This window comes from Pan paniscus, chromosome 12, assembly GCF_029289425.2.
Source record: "Pan paniscus chromosome 12, NHGRI_mPanPan1-v2.0_pri, whole genome shotgun sequence".
Taxonomy (NCBI): Eukaryota; Metazoa; Chordata; class Mammalia; order Primates; family Hominidae; genus Pan; species Pan paniscus.
The window spans coordinates 56,929,454-56,946,285 of record NC_073261.2 but is presented as its reverse complement, the minus strand read 5'-3'; the positions used below and the strand labels follow the sequence as shown (position 1 = coordinate 56,946,285).

The 16,832-nt window shown below is 39.1% G+C and overlaps 1 protein-coding gene across 12 annotated transcripts in view; it reads right to left on the bottom strand.

Moving 5' to 3' along the window:
• Nucleotides 1–16,832, bottom strand: part of AAK1 (AP2 associated kinase 1) — a 187,664-nt gene that overhangs the window by 11,347 nt on the left and 159,485 nt on the right. For 6 of the 12 annotated variants that reach the window (XM_034953310.2, XM_034953311.3, XM_008956342.4 and 3 more), the window contains 4 exons: nucleotides 15,109–15,210; nucleotides 13,261–13,362; nucleotides 11,350–11,460; nucleotides 9,281–9,391 (listed from right to left, as the gene is read on the bottom strand). The exons of 4 other annotated variants lie outside the window; for them this stretch is intronic. In XM_034953310.2, the coding sequence (XP_034809201.2) occupies nucleotides 9,281–9,391; nucleotides 11,350–11,460; nucleotides 13,261–13,362; nucleotides 15,109–15,210 (426 nt within the window). Of the gene's footprint in view, nucleotides 1–156; nucleotides 8,365–9,280; nucleotides 9,392–11,349; nucleotides 11,461–13,260; nucleotides 13,363–15,108; nucleotides 15,211–16,832 lie in introns of those variants that run through there. 2 more of the 12 variants (XM_003830929.6, XM_008956345.5) reach the window with 1 other exon arrangement.

Here is a 16,832-nt window from a genome sequence, read left to right as displayed (position 1 = left end):
GGTGACCCAGAACCTCTGTAGAGATGGAACTCAATGATCCCCTTCCCATACTGACCCTCTCCCCTCCTATGCAAACCATTAGCTAGCAGAAATTTCTGCCAAAAATTATCCCCTGCTAAAGTTTCTGCATGAATTAAGCACACAGACCACAGCAGAAGAGGCATTAAAATCAGTTTATTGGGAAACCAGTCACTTAGAGACATTACATTGTAAAGAGAATGTAGAGAGAGGTCTGAACATTTTATAAGATACTGTACAAAAATACTATGTTTCTCTGAATCCTATAACTTTTTAGCAGTGCTTCTTTTTAAACAGTTCTGACCTTAAATATTGTTTTCAGAAACAGAACAAAAATGTGTTTGTCCTCCATTTTTATTTTCCTTTCTAACAGTTTGAATGCATTCAGTGAATTCCAGATTGGGGCGTTAAGTTAAATTCTGTACTGGTGCCAAATGGCTTTCTGAATAGTATTTGAAGAATAAGATTTTGAAAAGAATAAATTTTTCCTTGTATTATAATTTTAGTATGTGCAGCGACATGGTGATACGAAAGCATCAGTCAGCGGACAGGAAATAAACATAATACCTTCTCCCTTGCAATTTATGTGGACAGACATAATCCTAATTTCTCAGGCAAGTAAACTGATATTAGCTTTGTCTCAGTGATACCAAGATGATAATTTCTGGGAGGAAATTCAAATAAAAGGGAGAAAAATAAGTTTTCCAAAATAAGGTTTGCAGAGCCTTAAAGAAGGACAAGAGGGCCCTAAAACTCCTTGAACCACCTTCCTCACATAGTATCAGTTGGACAAAGTTTTCAGTTGCCAAAACAAAAGCACAATTTCTCATCTTCCAAAACTACCTTGAAAGTTGATGTTATTAAGCTTGTTCTGCAGGAGAGCAAAATATCTCTTAGGGAAAAAAAAATGGAAAACTTAGTCAAGCCAGTGACCAACTCTGGCATCATACAGGTCAATAATCCAATGAACACTAGTTTGAACAGAGTCAGTGTTTTTTGGAAATTTAAACTGAATTCAGTTAAAACAATTTGTGCACAGAGACTGGCAAAAAAGCAGCTATCTATGGAACCAGGGGCACTTTGGATGCCTGAAGTGCTAGATTACATTTTGAGAACTAGGAACTACCAAGGGGTGTGTGTATGTGCCCATATTCAGAGTTGGAGAGGATGGAAGAACATGTCTAACCCATCAAAATTATTTGTTAAAAGGTGGGTTTTTGGTCAAGAACCCATTTGGAAAACCTTCCAACTCAGAGCATATTCTATGACCTTCATGATGAGTAGTGGGAAAACCAGACTTAAAATTCCAACAACTTTGAATAATTTACAAAAACAGTCACAAAAACACCAGAATATCAAGTTTGAAGGGAAAATTAGTCTCCTGTCCTTCAAAACAAGGACAAGAGCTATTTCCTATCTTTCTTTCAGCATCAACAGGCTTTGTAGGAATGGAAAAGTACCTTTAAAGGGTTGTCCTGAGAAGGCCAAGTCCCTTAACCTTTCTATTCTTGTTAGAGGAGGTACAGTGTGGCTGAGGCGGAGAGCAACCACACTTTGCAACTCTCCAGGCCTGGCACTCTGAAGGGCAAAGAAATGCCAGAGAATATGGGGGAAGCCCAGACCTCCACATTCCCTTAAGGAATTCTGGTGGTGGTAGCACCAGAAACAAGGTAGTCGAGAGAAGGATAAATTCCAAATATACTAGAACCAGAAGGTAACCATTAAATCTTGTTGGCAGATAGAAGTCTTTTTTTGAGTATGTGAATGTGTTCTTACAGGGAAAATGTGTTTTCAGGGTGAACAGTTCCTTTATATGAAGGTAGCATTGTGTCAACAAGAAAACGTGTTTGAAGCAGTCTCTCTACTAGCATTGAAGGATTTATACTAACCTAACCACATGCCTTGACCCAGTTCCTTTGGTAGCCAATGGCAGGTCATAGCAGATACCCTGTGGCCGTAGAGCTCAGTAAACACTGCCTGTTGTACCTCAGGGGCTAAAGCCCAGGGCCTGGCTTCATAGTCTGCACAGGGTCTTACTTATCATGGAGCCTAAGGTAGGGTTTTGTTATAATTCCCTCAAACTGGATCATGCCTCTTTTTATTTTGGTTTCACACATAAAATTAAGCAAGAAGTCAAAACATACTTCTTTTTCTTGCTCTGATGTAGGACTGTGTGCCAGGTTAGGCACGTTGACACTTTCAATATGGGTAACTCCATATTAGTCTATTTTGAGGCTCCAAATTATGTAGATTTCAGCAAGAACTCACATGCTTCAGGGAAGAGAAGGAGTTCCTAAAATACCTGACAACTTGGCAACTATCCTCACCAGCTCCCTATTCACTTCCAAAGCAACCCAAAGTGCTGAATCATTTAGGATGGGTTTCCCCTGGAAACTCCATCTGATTGACATAGCGAGGGCCATCAGAATGCTCCCTACAGAATTAAAATCTGAAGACTTAAATGTCAGGCTGGATATTCCTTAATGAAATACATCACACAACACCGGAAGTTTACTTTTCCTTTCATAAGTTTCCTTATGAAAACTTTCAGTTTTCATAAAAACTGAAAGAACAGTTACAGGGAGTATCAAAGATATGATTCTTGCCAAAAACAGAAAACAAAGACTTGGAGCATTGAGAAGAAGCCTTCTCACATATAGTTAGTAAACAGAAAGCAAAATATCCCTTCACAAGAACTTGGAAATGCAGCAGCAATTGAAACGTAAAATTTTAGAACCAAACTGGGGAAATCAAGAGACGTACATCAAACTAATAATTACCATGACCTTCTAGCTCACATAATAAAATTAAGCATTTGGTTCCACCATATATTAGGTAGCTGCATTAAAACCCAAGACTGGGAAATGAGAGACCTCATGGAAGCCAAAAATGGCCAGCTGTGCCTCTCAGGCCAAGGAGGCAATTAAATGAGTGAGTTTTCTCACTGGGGATAAAATTATTCTTGCCAACACAAAATGTTTAATTAAGTTGGCCTGGGTATATTAGGGATTAAGTTAGAGGAGGGAAGCTGCAAACCTGTGCTCCATTTTACAACCCTGAGTCTGGTCATATCCAGTGTAGGCTGGCAGGCGTCTTATTCTCCTTGAGACTAAAACAGGGGTTTTACTCTCTCAGGTAGCCATGATTCATTAATATGTCCTCAGTGTGTAGCTATACTTTTCTTGTGCCCAGGTACTTATTGTCACTCAATACTGTGATTAAATCCTTTCTGCAAAAAAGTGGGTTTTCAGCTCAGGAAAAGAGCAACTTATTTTAAGTTATTTGCATCTCTAAACATCATGCTCCCATTTGAACAGATAAAAGTCTTTATTCCCCTGTATGTTTACATAAGAAAGTTCTTTACAGACTTTTTTTTTATACAATACTTGTGCAGCAATGTTCAAATTTCACATTTTTACTGCATAAGATATCTTCATGTACAACTGTATGCTTTGTCTTCTTGGGAAGGACGGATTAAAGACCTATGATAAACACACATCCACATGACAAAGGAGAGTGCAATAGGGCAGAGTAGAATACTCACAGGAAAAGAGTAAATTCAGGTCACTACATCAAAGTGTGAACCAAGAACGTGTCTTTAATTCTAGCAACTACCACCATTTGGTAACTTCTTTGCATAGGTTAGCATTACCCAAGGAGCCTCCCTATCCCGTATTAGTGAAAGGAAATCTGGGAGAAGCAAAAGTTTTCTTGTTATAGATTTTCTGGGACTCATTCTGATTTAAGAAATCTAAGCACATCCAACTTCAGAAACATTACTAATGTGGAAAAAGAAAAGGCTGACTTTGTGTTGTTAAAATTATAGCCTTTAGAGAGGAATAAAGATAGCTTTGCAGTATCTGGAGTGTTTCAGGAAAGATTCCATTCTAAATATTCATGTGATAGTTTTTCTGTTCTGCCAGGCAGCCTCTAATTTGCTTAACCCGGCACACTGGGCAATCCTGTCATTTTCATCCCAAAGCTCAAAGTTAGTGGCTATGGGAGCCTGATAATCTTGCAGACTGAGAAGGTTAAGGACTCTGGGAAATCACAGAAAAACCTTATCAAGAGAGACTTTATTTTGGCCCAAGGTATCTATAGCATGTATTTATTTAGCTGAGTGCAGATCCCTCCACATCATAGGCTGTCAGCCCCAAAGATCCCTTCATTCCCACAGCACTGCTGAAGGCAGAACTGTTCCTAACCTGGGGAAGGTTATATTGGTTGATCAATTATCTGTCAGGAGAGTAGGAAATAAGTAATCAAAACAACCAAAGTATTAATAATAAAACAAATATTACATCTTGAGAAAGTAGTTCGTTTCTTGGGCTTGTTTTTCCACAAGTATTAGCAATCCAAGTTGTGTAATTCTAATTCAGGAAGAGCGAAGTCCAATATCAAATAACACTGAACAAAGTGACAACTTCTTTCAGAGGTGTTTTAATACCCATATCTTTCAATGTTTTAAACCATTCTAAAGACTAAGGAATCACAGAAGTTTCCTTATTCAGAAAATTACAGAAATTAAGTCTTAATCATGTTCACTTTCTATTATAAGGTCCTCTCTGAGAATTTTTTCTGGATTATTCTTTTTACTGTCTTCAACAGTAACCACTCTTCATCTTACAGGGTTGAATTTGCTTTCTGGAAATGGCTAAATGTTACTCAGAACCAAGAGTAGTAGAAAAAGTAGACAAAGAAAGAATATACTTCCAGATGCTTTCTCAAAGTGATACTAATTAAATAATATAACTGATTTTCTTATACCTTATTACCTTCCTTGATATTATTTCTAAGGAGAGGAGTTTCAAAAATAACTTTAAGGATGGCAGCATCATTAGAATAAGTATTAACTTCTTAAGTAAAACTAGATGACATTGAGGGGAACAACACTTAATTAGATGTCAAAATTCTGATATGTCTGCTAAAGAAATCATTAATTATAATAACTATAATCATACTTAGAAGTGTCCACTTAAGCCTTATCTCCTCTGAGGTATGTATTTTTGAAAACATTGGGACTCATTTGAATGTTGTAAAGGGAAAAATCAATTTGTCATGTTTTCTGCTATAGTTACTCCTCTTACATAGCTGGAATAAAAGCAAATCAGAAACATATGCTTATAGTATTTGCCCGTTTTAAACTGGTAGATGCCTGATTATACATTTAAAAAGAAATCTTCTGATACCATTTTATTAGAATAGGTAGGTGTGTGTCCACGCATGTGTTTCTGTAATACTTAAAAAGGAAAATCTCTAAGATTATGATTTAGGCTTCTATTCAGATAATCAAGAAAGAGCAAGTTAGTAAAAGCCCATTATAATTCTTTAAAATGTAAACACTGCTACCGTAATAGCAGGAACTACAGAAGATAACTGAAGAACATCAGGATTATATAAATCCTTCATAGCCCTTCTAAATATAATAATATATACTTAGGACCCTATATTTCTATAATCTTAAAGACCATCTAGTCCAAACCCATTGTGTAACTCTAAGGAACAGCAACTCTGAGAGGTGAAGTGCCTGCTGAGGGTCACTCAGCCAGTGGCTGGCAAGGGCCAGGATGAGATCCCAGGTGGCCTGTCCTGCCCAGGCCTCTTCTCCCCCGACCCTGTTCAATCCAGCTCAGGTCCCACACCTGTAAAATGAAGAGGATGGTGGACTAGAGGATGGTCTCAAAGGTCCCTTTCTAGCTCAGGCTATGATTCCACAGGTACCAGGACACTATGCTCAACTCAAATAAACTCTTTTAGCTCAGGGATGATGCTCTAAACCAAGGAAGGCTCCGTTTACCAAAGCACTCATATGTGTTCCTTAACAGAAAAATAGTTCTCCCCTTTGAGGAGGCCTTACTCTAAATAAGCCCAAGACAATTTCTTGTCATTATCTCCCTTAGGCTTCTACTACGGTCTCTGGCTTCTAGTCTGCTCATTTTCATTAACTGCCTCCATTAAGCTTTACTGAGCCAAATGACTAGATAATATATTTCAATGTAATTATGGGTAATACATGAAAAGAACAATTTAGAGATACCTAATTTCTAAACTGTACTCTTCATAGTTTCAATTAAATTGAGAAACTAGATATTTCATTATATTTCTAACATGTATATACGAAAAAAATCAAATATGAAAACATAGAACTCAAACATTATTCTTATTTAAAAATAAACATTTCCTTCATTAATTTATACATTCTTTCTATGTCCAGGAAAGAGAATACAATTCTGACCTGCAGCAATTTTCCTGTCCATAAAGGGGTAAACCAAGTCCTATTTTCACTGCTATCCAACCACAGAGAGCCCTTCGTGGATATCTTTTGCTTTTTAATCCTCGGCAGGAAGCTTGTGCCTCTCTCAGTTTTGGAAATGGTCTGTTATTCAACTAGAGGCCTTTACCTAGCTCATCTTGTTTCAGCCAGCACGGGAAGTATTTAAAGACAGAAGGAAGGCTGGAAGATTCAGACTTTTCCTCCAATGCCTTTCAAAGGCTACTTGCACATTCCTAGGGTCAAACCTTGCCCTCCAGAATGCAGTGTTTTATAGGCTGTTGTTGCTGTTAAACTTTTTTCCCCCGTAAAGTGCAAATGTGAGGAAGAAGAAACAAAAGTACTAGATAGCAAAACAAGCAAATGGACTTGGAATTTTATTTGTACAGATCTGATTAAGAGTTTCCCTTTTGATGATGGACAATGGCACTAGAGGAAAAGAACAAGAGTGGGGTTCTCTGTGCCCACTTCTTTTCAAAAGGGTGATTTTATAAAAGTGCTTTCCACATAAGGAAATAAAATACACTTTAATGAGTAAGTACATATAGAGAGGGTGACCATGAGGCATGTTGTCATGTTAGTGCAGGGGCCTTTATTTATGAACAATATCCTAAAGTTAATAAAGAACTATGCTTTGTTTTATTATTATTTTTTTAATCTAGGAAGCCAAGGAAAACCAGCTGAACATATTCCATTGGCTGCAGCCTTCAATTTAAACATCAGAAAGAAAGGTAAGCTGGGCACACCCAGATTGTGTCCAGCTTGTCAGCACACTTATTTCTGATTATCTGAAAATAAACAACATGCTTATTCTAGAGACAGAGGACCTGCTGAAAGCTTATAGCACACAAGTCTATTCAAAATGATTCCATATGTTACACTGTAGGATTGTTGTGTAGTTATACAAGGGAAAGAGATCAAAACCCTGTACAGACACCTGATATCAGACTTGAAATGCCAAGTGGAAACAGAACTATTCAGCATCTTCATTTATACACAATTTACAATATTTGATTCAAAATAAAAATCACAAGAAAAATACATCTGTTTCTGCTACAATTCCTTCCCCTCCCCATCCTCCCCCCACCCCCACCCCAGTGAAAAGTCTTCTAATAAAAGGTATCATATTACCACCACTGTCTTGTTTTGGTCTAATTCTGAGATCCCACTTGGAACAGTTAACATGAAAAGGAATGGCAATACTTGGGATTTATATAACGTACACATTGTATCCAAGGATCTCAAATACTTGCAGTCACGTCTCCAGATCTGAGAAATCACGGTTCAATGGAAGCCAGAAAGCTGGACGAATGCTGGGCAGGTTGCATGGGGTGTAAAATCCCTTGGCTAAGTCTATGATCAAACAAGGTCAAAGTTGGTTGGCTAGAGCTGGGCTCAATTTCTCTTCTCAAATATATACTACCAGTCAGTAAGTTTTACCCTTTCTTAAACCACACACCCATCTCCAGGCTACTGCCTAGAGTTAAGACCAACTGAAGTAGCCATGTCCTCATGATAATGCATCAGGATAAAAAGCAAAAACAGGGAAATACATTCATCAGCATCTGGCCAAAGGAGACAGGGGTTGGGAGAATTGAACTGGGAGGCCATTCCTAGCAAGAACGAGACAAAAGTGTCAATTCACTAGTTTCAGTTACAGTTAAGCTTTTGGTGGAGTTGATTCCAGCAGAGGTGAAGCTCATGGCATCTAGTGCTTGATTTAAGATAATGCTATTGAAGAAGGGTAATGAGAAAACACAGCAAACTAACAAGGAGGAACTGGCCAAGGAATATCTGGAGGGCCAAAGTGATTTTCTTTCCTTATCATTTCTACAGGAGAAGGCAAGGGGTAGGAGAAAAGGGCTGGAGGGCCCCTTATTTGCAAATTTTTTTTAAAAAATCATTTTTTTCATAACTTCGTAATGAAAATGTATTTTACGGTATGAAGGTTACAGAACTGCATCTGCTACTGGGTCACGGCTACAGGTCTATGAGCTGATCCACCAGCAGTAAAGACCTGGCTAGGTTGGGAAGACTGGACTCAGAGCTCCCACTGCTGTTTCTAGAGTGCCCACCTGGAAGTGGAGAGATAGGAATTCAGTACAAAACATAGAGGGTTAAGGTTTAGATGTGCAGAGCAAGCAAAGAAGAAAAACCAAACCAAAACCAAAACCAAAACAAAAAAAACCCAAAAAAACCAAACCCTAGAGAAGCAATATTTTACATTTGCAAACCCTTACACGTTGATTTTGAAACATATAAGTTAGCTGTCCACCACCTCCCACCAAAAGCTCAGGCACTCTGTGCACACCACAGTATAGGTAGGACATCTTGCAAAGAGGGCACTATTTTCAAATCAATACTTTTTTTGGTTGAGAATTGCTGGCTATATACCAACTTCCTGATAATATCAAGCCATCTCCCTTTGATAAAGTAAAAATCAATAATTTTTGCTTTGGGGAGAAACTAGTTATTAAGATACTGCAATAAGAACATGCTTTAAAAAATAAATAGATGGTCCCATGGTAATTTAGTGTTTTATGGCATGTTCACATGATTTTCCTCCATCAAAGTTGAAAAAGGATGCTCCATTAATGTCAAAAAGATGTGAATGATACCAAAACACAGCTGTTAATCTCTTTGGGAAAAATATTTATTATGGATTATTCTAATCATGATAAAAAATGTGATGTGCTTTTGATATATACCTTCAGGTTTCCACTGACTAAAGATCATTTTGCTTTTGGCTTCATGGTAAAAACTAACTTTTGGCCAACTGTTAAAGACTTCTCTCTAAATAAACACCACGGTCAAACTTTAAAGATACCTATCTCTATCTATCTCTATTGGCTCAGCCTACAATGATTCTCATTACACCCAATGTCTTTCATTAAATGTTGATGCTTTTCTTCCCCTTTGCAGATTAGGTGCATGACTATTTTGAAGAGAACTGAGGCCAAGTTCTTTTCTTTTCCCCATCCTTTTTCTTACCTTGTGGGTTTTTGGTTATCAATACAGGAATAGGGTCAAACTCATCTTCAGCCACCTTGTCCGAGCCCTCAGGGACATCAAAACCTGAGATGAGATTACTATCTTCTGCAGCTTAATACAGAATGCAAGTACACAAGCAGAAACAACAGAGGCAGAGATTAGCAAATGAGAGAATGTGAAAGAGGCACAAAGATCTCAACTGTACAGCCCGGTTATTTTCAAAGGTGAAAGGATTTATCTTTCTGAGTTGAAATAAAAATAGCAAAACTGGAAAATACAGAGATATAGAAAAAAATGCTTTAGAGTTGGCCATGTTAAGACTTTTATAAATGATTAGGGAAAAGGGTTCTTGGAAGAATTCTATTATTTATAAGACATTAATTATAATTATTGTGAGGTATCTCTTCAATGTCACTAATCCACAAAGGCATAGGAATAAGTCACTTGTCTTCACTGAGGGAACAGAGGCCAAACAATATTTGAAAAACTCAAAACCGGGGCTTGGGGGCAGGGCAGGGGAGGAGGAAGAGAATTGGTGGCTCTTTAAGAAGTAACCACTGTATATAAGGCAAACAAAATACTGCTGGAAGGACTCACTGCACTGTGACTGGGAAAAAAAGACATTGAAACAACTCAGAAGCCTCAGGGAATGCTGAGGCACAAGATCACATGCACTGAGGCCTCAAGTAGAAGTTTGTTAGTCTTCTCCATTCTAATTAAAGCTACCCTAACAGCAAGCAAGTGCTGGCTGAGCACTTATTTTGCAAATAATACTTCTCTGTAATTCTACATTGCTGCTGACACACTCCTGCCAGATATCACTGTCTAAATAGGTAACTTCCCTCTACATAATCTATAAAAACATAATCATTTTAATGTCATCACGGGTAAAAACAAAAACTCAGCTATTACCATTGCAAACCACAGGGGTGATTATTTTTAGTCATTCTGGGGAGTCTTCCTTCTTGAATTTTCTCCTGAAGGGACTTAAGCTCTTTCTTTTCTACACATTTTCTCTTTCCAGAAGACTACTTTCACTACCCAATCACAGAAAGTTCAGTAACAAAGTAAGCCAGGCATTGAGCCTGACACTGTCACAAACTGCTCATTGAATAGAATCTGATTCAAGCTACCTCTGTCCAGGATTTCAGACCACTATTAACCCAAGACTGAAAAATGAAAATAGTAGATTAGAAAGAGAAATCCAGTAACCAATCATGACTTGAAGGTGAACTAAAATTCAAAACTTCTACAAGTTCAACCTTACAGGACTGACTTTTGAGGAAAGATGCTTATTTCTTTATTGCAGTCATCACTATGCAATAACTTTGAATCAGATATGATAAAACCATTTTACATTCTAAGACCAACAAGCATCATATGATCATTATAGGCAGGCAGTAGATATTCACTTCAACCATCTACTTGAATTGACTGCAAAGGTATCTAGCTCTTAAAGGTAACATGGAATATCTGCATTCTATGTTCTTGCCAGAAAGCAATACTTTCACCAATCTGTTGTCTAGGTCTTTTTTTAGATTTAATTTTATTTATTTTTAGTACCTATCTGCTATTTTTTTTTTTTTTTTAGACAGAGTCTTGCTCTGCTGCCCAGGCTGGAGTGCAGTGGTGTGATCATGGCTCACTGCAGCTTTGCCCTCCGGGCCTCAAGCAATCATCCCACCTCAGTCTCCCAAGAAGCTGGTACCACCGGTGCATGCTGCCATGGCTGGCTAATTAAAAAAATTTTTTGTAGAGACTGGAGACTCCATATGTTGTCCAGGCTGGTCTCAAATTCCTAGGCTCAAGTGATCCTCCCACCTCAGCCTCCCAAAGTGCTGGGATTGCAGGCCTGAGCTACCACAACTGGCCTGTCGTCTAAGTCTTAGTAAATATTCTCACTGAGAGGTATTATAACACAGTATCTAGGAGATACTCAAGTTTTCCATACAAGGAGGTAGTTTTAAAACTTCACTAGTAAAGACTTTTGATAAGAAAAACTTTCAAAAGTTGTTTAGTTCTTTCCCCTCTAAGGACACATGTGGGCCTGAGAAGAAGAAAGCATTTACCTTTATGGACTGGAGCAGAGACTGCTGTGGGGGCAAACTCTTCCAGAAGGTCAGTAGTAGGGTTAGAGAGCAGAGAGCAATCAAGCAGGGAATCTTCCCCGGTGAGAGAATCTGAGTCCAGATTAACAGCATCCCAGGTCAGTGATGGCATTAAGTGGCACACACAACAATATCATGAGATTAGATCTTAGCTTTTAAGTTACTGCATTTACACGTTACACATAAAAGCCAAAGCGGGAGAATAAAAACCAAAAGAAATGTGTGGAGGCTTCTGGATTTTCATCTGTATCATGAGATTAGATCTTAGCTTTTAAGTTACTGCATTTACACGTTACACATACAAGCCAAAGTGGGAGAATGAAAACCAAAAGAAATGTGTGGAGGCTTCTGGATTTTCATCTATAGAAACATGTCTTTCTAGATTCCTCTTAACATTAATATAGAAATAGAGGATAATTTTTTGCTCAGAGGTTGCTGGTTAAACAGGTCTGTGATTTGGATGCTGAGCTAACTTTAGCACCTCAGTTCTTAGTGAATGCCATTTGGGAGAAAAAACTTTACAATTAGAGTTTCACTTAAACTTTCCCTAAACACTCATAGAAGGAAGTTATAATAGGACAAAGTATCCAAACTGATTAGGAGAGGGTTGCCTCTGGCTTATTATTAGCAGAATGTGACAAGATTAAACAGTACCTTCTAGAACTCAACCAGGTTCCCACCCACAATGCCTCTAGCTAGTATTCTTTACATTGAAATTGGCCCTTTGAACATGATTTTGACTTCAGAAAACCAAGACAAAAACTCAGAGTTTAAGTTTCTTTTTGAGACGGAGTCTCGCTCCAGCTCCCAGGCTGGAGTGCAGTGGGACGACCTTGGCTCACCGCAACCTCTGCCTTCTGGGTTCAAGCAATTCTCCTGCCTCAGCCTCTTGAGTAGCTGGGATTACAGGCATGCGCCACCACAACCGGCTAATTTTGTATTTTTAGTGGAGACAGCGTTTCTCCATGTTGGTCAGGCTGGTCTCAAACTCCCGACCTCAGGTGATCCACCCACTTCAGTCTCCCAAAGTGCTGGGATTACAGGTGTGAGCCAAGGCACCCAGCCTGAGTTTAAGCATTTTAACACAGGGATTGTTTTCTGAGAAGTTTTCTAGGAGAAAACATTCAAATGAGGATAAGGAAAATAAATCATAATGTCTTTGGAGGTAATTTTTTTTTCACCTGCATGAATTTATCCTCACATTTCCTAGGCTTCTAATTGTTTCTATCCAAGTTTGAAAACCAGATACTTTTATCAAGGGAATTATGGACAAAAAAAAAAAAAAAGAAGAAGAAGGTTACCAAATCTGTATTTGTGGGCAGTTAAGAAATTCTATTAAGACTGAATTTTGAAATTAGGGTACAAGAACTACTACATCTAGGGAAGACTTCAACTTCGCCTACAATTTTACAGCAAATTACCTATACAGGATTAAAGCACTGTGCTGGGAACGGAACATCAATATATAGAAGATGAGCTCCACGGACATCACTGGCATTGGCAGACTGGAAAGATGTACAGCAATCTGGAGGGTTAAGGGTATCCTTACAGCTCGGCGGAGTTCTTTAATTAAGGACATAGAGGGATCCCACCACCAGTGAAAAGAATTTTGAATAAAGAAATACTGTAACCAGAGAAAGCCCAGAGATCACTCCACAGAGAACATGGCTCCAAAAAGTACTCAGTTCTTTAGCAAGGAAATATATCACTCAACATCTAGAAGCTGGGGCTGTGACAATTCAGAGTGTCCATTTCAGGAGGAACTACCTGGGCTTCAAAATAAGCCCAGGATCGACTGAGCCAGGTGAAAAGACTGGCTCAGAGGTTCACCACACCAACCAGTCCCTGCAGCTGCAGAGACACCTGACTGACCTGTGCGATTCGAGGTCACAGATTCCGTCTGAGATGGGAGGCGCTGGGGAACTGGGGGCTCCAGTCCTGGTATGAGACTCTCAACAGCAACATCAGCTTTTTCTTTCGTAACAGAGCATTAAGAAGAGGAAAGGGTAAGGGAAAGGGAGTCAGAAGTTTCTTTCGGAAATTCTGTGAAGCTTTCTTCTTTTTTTTTAATTCTCATTTTTTGAGATGGTGTCTTGCTCCTGAGCTCAAGCGATCTATCCCACCTTGGCCTCCCAAAGTCCTGTGGTTACAAGTGTGAGCCACTGCACCCAGCCATGTGAAGACTTTCTTTTAACAGGTCTCTAAAATGCCAGTCTCAGGCAAGGTGGAAAGAAAAATAAGTTACTTTATTTCTGCTGCTCTGAATGTCTAGGCTTCACTGAGCATGCATGTGCAAGGTTAAATACTGTGGCCAGTCTCACTAATGATCAGTTCTCATAAACAAATTCAGAACATAAGCCGCTCAGCAAACCTCTTCCATGTCAGAAGAGATGGGCTGAAAGGCACCTTAATTTTTTCTGGTAATTTCGCCTTTATTAAGGGATAAACCGGGGGGCAAACATCCTCTGTGCCATGCAAAGGCCATTAATCCATCTCAAACCCCATCCCAGGAAGTAGCTGGGAGGCCTTCTGCACCACGTGACACCCCTCAGCTGCAGGCCTACCCCTATGCAAGGTCATGGCACTTCTGAGTTCTAGGACTTTCTGCCCAAAGGCATTATTAGGTGCCTCATGATTGGACCCTCCTGGAATACAGGGGCCTTGGACATTTTGCAAATCTTGCCTGCCTTGCTGTTGGAACACAGGAAAATGTGAGAGAGGAAGCAGACCAAGCCCCTGCCCTGGATTCTATTTATGGGGCTTAACCAGTGGGCAAAATGTTTTCTCAGTTACTGATACTTGGTATATACATGGACCTTTTTTAATTTTTTAATTTTGTTCAAGATGGGTCTCTGTCACTTAAGCTGGAGGGCAGTGGCATGATCAGGGCTCACTGCAGCCTCAAACCCCCTGGCTCAAAGCGATCTTCCGTCTCAGCCTCCCAAAGAGCTGGTAGCACAGGTGTGCACCCCCACACCTGGCTAACTAACAACATTTTTTTTGTAGGGATGGGGTCTTCCTATGCTTCCCAGGCTCGTCCCACTGCAGCTGGATGTACATGGGCCTTCTAAAGAAGAATCTGGGCTGGGCATGGTGGCTCACCCCTGTAATCCCAGCACTTTGGGAGGCCAAGGCAGGTGGATCACCTGAGGTCAGGAGTTCGAGACCAGCCTGACCAACATGGAGAAACCCTATCTCTACTAAAAGTATAAAAATTAGCCAGGCATGGTGGTGCATGCCTGTAATCTCAGCTACTCGGGAGGCTGAGGCAGGAGAATTGCTTGAACCCGGGAGATGGAGGTTGTGGTGAGCTGATATCTTGCCATTGCACTCCAGCCTAGGCAACAAGAGTGAAACTCTGTCTCAAAAAAAAAAAAAAAGAAGAATCTGCTAAATTTCATTAAGTTCAGTAAAGGTAGTCTAGTTAGAAACCAATTTTTTAAAGTTTTTCTAACCAAATGTGAAACTTTCCACATTCCTCCTCATTCATAAGAGATCCACTCTAGAAATCTCCAGATATCAAGAAAGGCAAAAAATAGACGTTGTACCCCCGAAAAGCAAGGAAAACACTTCATCTGGAGTGATACAAGTGAGATTAAATAGCCTTGGCTTCTGGGGTGGCAGGGCTATTCCCCAGGGATTGGTTAACTAGGTACTTGTCATTCTTGAAACAGGCACACATATCATGCATGACTGAAGAAACAGAGATGATGACTTTACCAATTACAGCATCAGAAGTGCTACCAAAAGGATCTGTCATAGGCAAGAGGTCAGGGAGCAGAAGAGAAGTGTCAGGAGATTTGAGTCCCTCAATTAGTTTTTCTATGTTGGGCAGAGAGACAAAAAGAAAGCAAAAATGTAGTAAGATATTAAAGCCAGCGGATCATTCACTATTCTTTAAGCAAACACATTTTAGGGGTCAATATTTGGTACAGATTCACCATAAAAATGAATGCTATTAATATCTTGTTAACAACAGGTTTTCAAAATTGGAAGTTTAAAAATGATTACTTCCTCAAGTGAAGTAGTCACTTTGTAAGGCATTCAAGATGCTGTCCTGGGTGTGTCTGCTTGTTTTTATTTGAGGTGTAATTTGCATACAATAAAAGTCGCCCATTTTAAGTGTACAATGTGGTTAGTCTGGACAAATGTATACATTCATATCATTACCACTGAAATGATACAGAACATTTCCAAAACCTGAGAAAATTCCTTCATACACCTTTACAGTCAGTGCCTTCCTCTCACCACAGACCCTGGTAACAACAGATCTGCTTTCTGTCCCTACAGCTTTGCCTTTTCCAGAATTTCCTATAAATGGAACCACAGAGTATGTAGTCTTTTGTGTGTGGTTTCCCTCCTTTGGCATAATGCCTTTGAGATGAAGACATCCATGTGGTCGCAAGTATCAATAGTTTGCTCTGTTTTTCTGCTGAGTCCTGTTCCATTGTATGGCTGTACCACACTTTGTTGATCCATTCACCAACTGAACATTTGGTTGTTTCCAGTTTTTAAGCTGGTAAAAATAAAGCTGCCATAAACATCTGCATATAAATCTTTGTATGTTCATTTTCCTTCTTGGGCTTAGTTTTGAATCTCTCTCTTTTTTCGGGGGTTGGGGGGGACTTTATTTAGAAACAGTTTATAACTCACCAAGATAATCAATTCAACCACACCTAAGCTGACTTCAACGATCATTTATTGTCTGCCAACTATGCACCTGTGACATGCTGGCAGTCATATTATTCTATGGTCAAATATCACAAAATTCACTTAAGCCCAAAAATGGATTACTCTTGATGTCTTCTGGCCAAGAAATAAAAGGGCGCCTGAGCCACCAGACTTGTCACACCTGGTAACTTAATGTTTGACAATGTGTGCACATTTGGATTCCTTCCAAAACAATTCTTTTAGCCCAATCCATCAAGAACCCTCTATTTACCTTTAAGCTATTAAAGGTAAAGCATTAACTTGAAACAAAATAATGAATCATAGAATCTTATAGGAAGAAGGGAATTTAGAGCTCACATTTCCTGTTAAGAGGAGACTTAGATCACATAAATTCTGTAACTTGCCCAATTAAAGACATGTCAACAACGTTCTTTTAGACCATGGAAATGTCATTAACAGAACTAAAATTAAAATGTTTGCTTGAGAAAAAGAAGTGACTTAAAGTCCAAGAACGTGTATATAACGTTGTAATAAATCTCTATTCTTCTAGGCCATTTGGGAATTGAGATAAGCAAGAAATGAATTGATATTCATGGAAAAACAGGAACCAAATTTTAGGTGATCTTCAATTTAGGTGATCTGTAACTACACAGGTCAAACAAAAGAATGGATTTCAGAGTCTTGGCAAGATAATTTGCTTTAGTATAATTAACACACTGCAGAAAAAGACTTATATGTAAAGCCAATTCACCATCTCTGGAGTCTACGGAATG